The 2,823-nt window shown below is 37.4% G+C and overlaps 1 protein-coding gene across 1 annotated transcript; it reads left to right on the top strand.

Moving 5' to 3' along the window:
- Positions 1 to 433: 433 nt before the first annotated feature.
- Positions 434 to 2,108, top strand: LOC140038909 (RING-H2 finger protein ATL16-like). Its single transcript, XM_072084503.1, has one exon. The coding sequence runs from the start codon at positions 787 to 789 to the stop codon at positions 1,861 to 1,863; it is 1,077 nt and encodes a 358-aa protein (XP_071940604.1). The 5' UTR covers positions 434 to 786; the 3' UTR covers positions 1,864 to 2,108.
- Positions 2,109 to 2,823: the final 715 nt, after the last annotated feature.

The following is a 2,823-nucleotide window of genomic DNA, read 5'->3' as shown; positions in this document are numbered from 1 at the left end:
TGCCCATATATAATACGCCTGTTATCAATCATAGACTGTGGACGGTGGACCGCTGCCTGCTCTATACAATCTCCTCCAATTAAATACTACTGTTAGGCCACGCCATGCTGTTGTATGAACTACACAGGTACTGAGGAAAAATGACTTTAATATCTTCTTACCACCCAAAATTTTCTCATTGGAGTGCGAGACACATTACCAACTACGCGGATTGATCTTGCAACTGTAAAATTTCCTAGTTTCTTGCATTTATAAAAATTTCCAAAGAAAAAATCGCACTAATTAACTAGGTAATTTATTCTTTAAGAGTTCAAGAATAATACAATGACGTAGTCCAATCTTGATGTCAATGTGGGTACTTCATATCTAACCTCTGACTTAATTGGACTCGCTCCTTTTCTTACATTGGAAAAGTTAGGACAGGCATACAACCTTTCCATTCCAAAACATTACATGTCTTCTGGTGAAACAGTGCGCATTAAATCCACCCCAAGTTTTCTCTCCATTCATACCTTGAAGGTTTCTCCCAAGTTTTTCCCCTTCTTGGAGGACTAAATTATCCTCCCACTTTTCATCCTGTACTTTTTCCTTGAATTCAAAGTTGGCATACTCGTTTCCGCAGCCTCTGTGCAATCTTGACTTGACAGAACTTTGTTTCTTCTAGTTCTTATATCCCTCTCCCATGCCCACGTTTTAGCTGACAATTTTGCAATGTATATGTGACATGTTCATGTGCATTCAAGATCCAAGGCAAAACATCTGTATCCAACTTTTTTAACTTCTCTGATGGATCAGCTGAGCCAAAAGTACAGTCTTCATGACTCGTCACAAACTCTTCCTCCCATGATAACTCCTCCAAGTTCACTTCTTGGCTCAACTCTGCATTCTTCCCACTCTGGTTTTCCAATTATAGCAGTTGCAATTATCGGTATCTTGGCCACAGGATTCTTGCTGGTCGGCTACTACATTTTTGTGATCAAGTGCTGCTTGAATTGGCACCGTATTGATCTTCTGAGGCGATTTTCGTTCTCCAGGAGGAGGCAAGTTGAGGACCCTTTAATGGCTAACTCTCCAGCAGTCGAAAATCGAGGACTTGATGAAGCTGCAATCCGTTCCATCCCAATATTTCAATATAAGAAATTTCTTACCAGAAAAGGTGAACCTGGAGAAAGAAGCTTTTGTGAATGTGCGGTTTGCTTGAATGAATTTCAAGAAGAAGAGAAGCTAAGAGTTATCCCAAATTGTGCTCACGTCTTCCATATAGATTGTATCGATGTTTGGCTTCAGAACAATGCAAACTGTCCACTTTGCAGAACCAGCATTTCAGTCACAACAAGATTTCCCTTGGAGCAAATCATGGCTCCAATCTCTTTCTCTCCTCGAGATCCCACTAGGTACAGGGACAATTTTACAGGCAGGGATGAAGATTATGTTGTCATTGAAATCGGTGAACAAAACCGTTCTGATCAGTCATTGCTTAGAGCTCAAGAAAGATTGAATTCAGGGGAATTATCAGAACATTTTAGTTTTTCACCAACCAAGTTACAAGAACAAAAAGTATCCCAAAAGAAGAAGAAAAAGTTCAATCATGTATCAAGTATGGGGGATGAATGCATTGACATCAGGAAAAAAGATGAGCAGTTTGTGATTCAGCCTATAAGGAGATCTTTCTCCATGAACTCAGCAGCTGATCTCCACCTTTCTTTAGCAGTTCAAGAAATAATTCAGCAGCAGAGGCAAATCAGTGATGTTATTAGTCCTGCTAGTGAAGGCTGCAGCAGCAGAGTCAGAAGATCATTGTTTTCTTTTGGGCATGGTAGGACATCAAGAAGTGCTGTTTTACCAGTTCATTTGGAGCCATAAGACCGGGACTATTTCATTATTTTCATCCCTTTCTTTTCTAGGCATATTCTTTTCTTTTTGTTTTTCTTTAGTTTGTTACTATCAAATAGAAATAGCATAGCATAGTTATACAGATTTAAAATTGATCTCAAGACTATAGAAGTGGTAGTTTGTAAAGTAGATACATATTAAGAGAGTGTTAATGAATGTTGTCCAATACTATTTAATGAAGTGGGAAATTTCCTTTTTTTTTTTTCCCTTTTTTACTTGGAGATGAAATTTTTGTCAAGCGAATTCGAATTTTCTTCTGCAGTTCACTAAAATAATAAAGTTGGGTACCATATATATTATAGTTTCATATATGCAATTAGTTTTCTTAGGACTTTTTTTTTTTTCTTGCATGTCACTAACGGCATTAGGGTTTGGACCACTGCTGATCAGTAATTTGACTTAACAGCAATGATTAATGATTTATATGCATCATTGCTTCAACCACCTTTAGATGGCTCCTTTCGTTTTCCAAATTCAAATTTTATCCTAATTGAACCAAATTATCATTTCTTTTAAGAGCAAAAGCTTAAATAACTTGTCAAAAAGTATAGAGGGCTTGTCTGATTCCATTTGTATGGGAGATAGAGATAATTAGGGTCCCCCTTCCTATTGGAACTATGATTGAAAGATGCTACCACCAAACCTTCTATTAATATGATACATTAGTTGTGGATGAACGCTTTTGTTGGTTATTTTTTCCAGCCTGTGGAATAATCCACCCTCAGACAACATTTTGGTTGAGACTACAAATTTGCAAAACCGAACAGGAATACTAGTACTACTTAAAATAGGGCATCATCCAAAAGTCAAAGTCATCCAACACCAGTTCATCTGTACAACGCTACAAGGACCCTACCTCAACAAGAAATTTGGCCATCCATAAACGACTTTCAAAATTTCTTTTTTCCAAAAGAATATTATATATCTTGC

The sequence above is a fragment of the Coffea arabica genome, chromosome 3e (assembly GCF_036785885.1).
Source record: "Coffea arabica cultivar ET-39 chromosome 3e, Coffea Arabica ET-39 HiFi, whole genome shotgun sequence".
NCBI classification, from domain to species: domain Eukaryota; kingdom Viridiplantae; phylum Streptophyta; class Magnoliopsida; order Gentianales; family Rubiaceae; genus Coffea; species Coffea arabica.
The sequence above is the reverse complement of the archived record's forward strand: the minus strand, read 5'-3'. Positions and strand labels throughout refer to the sequence as shown.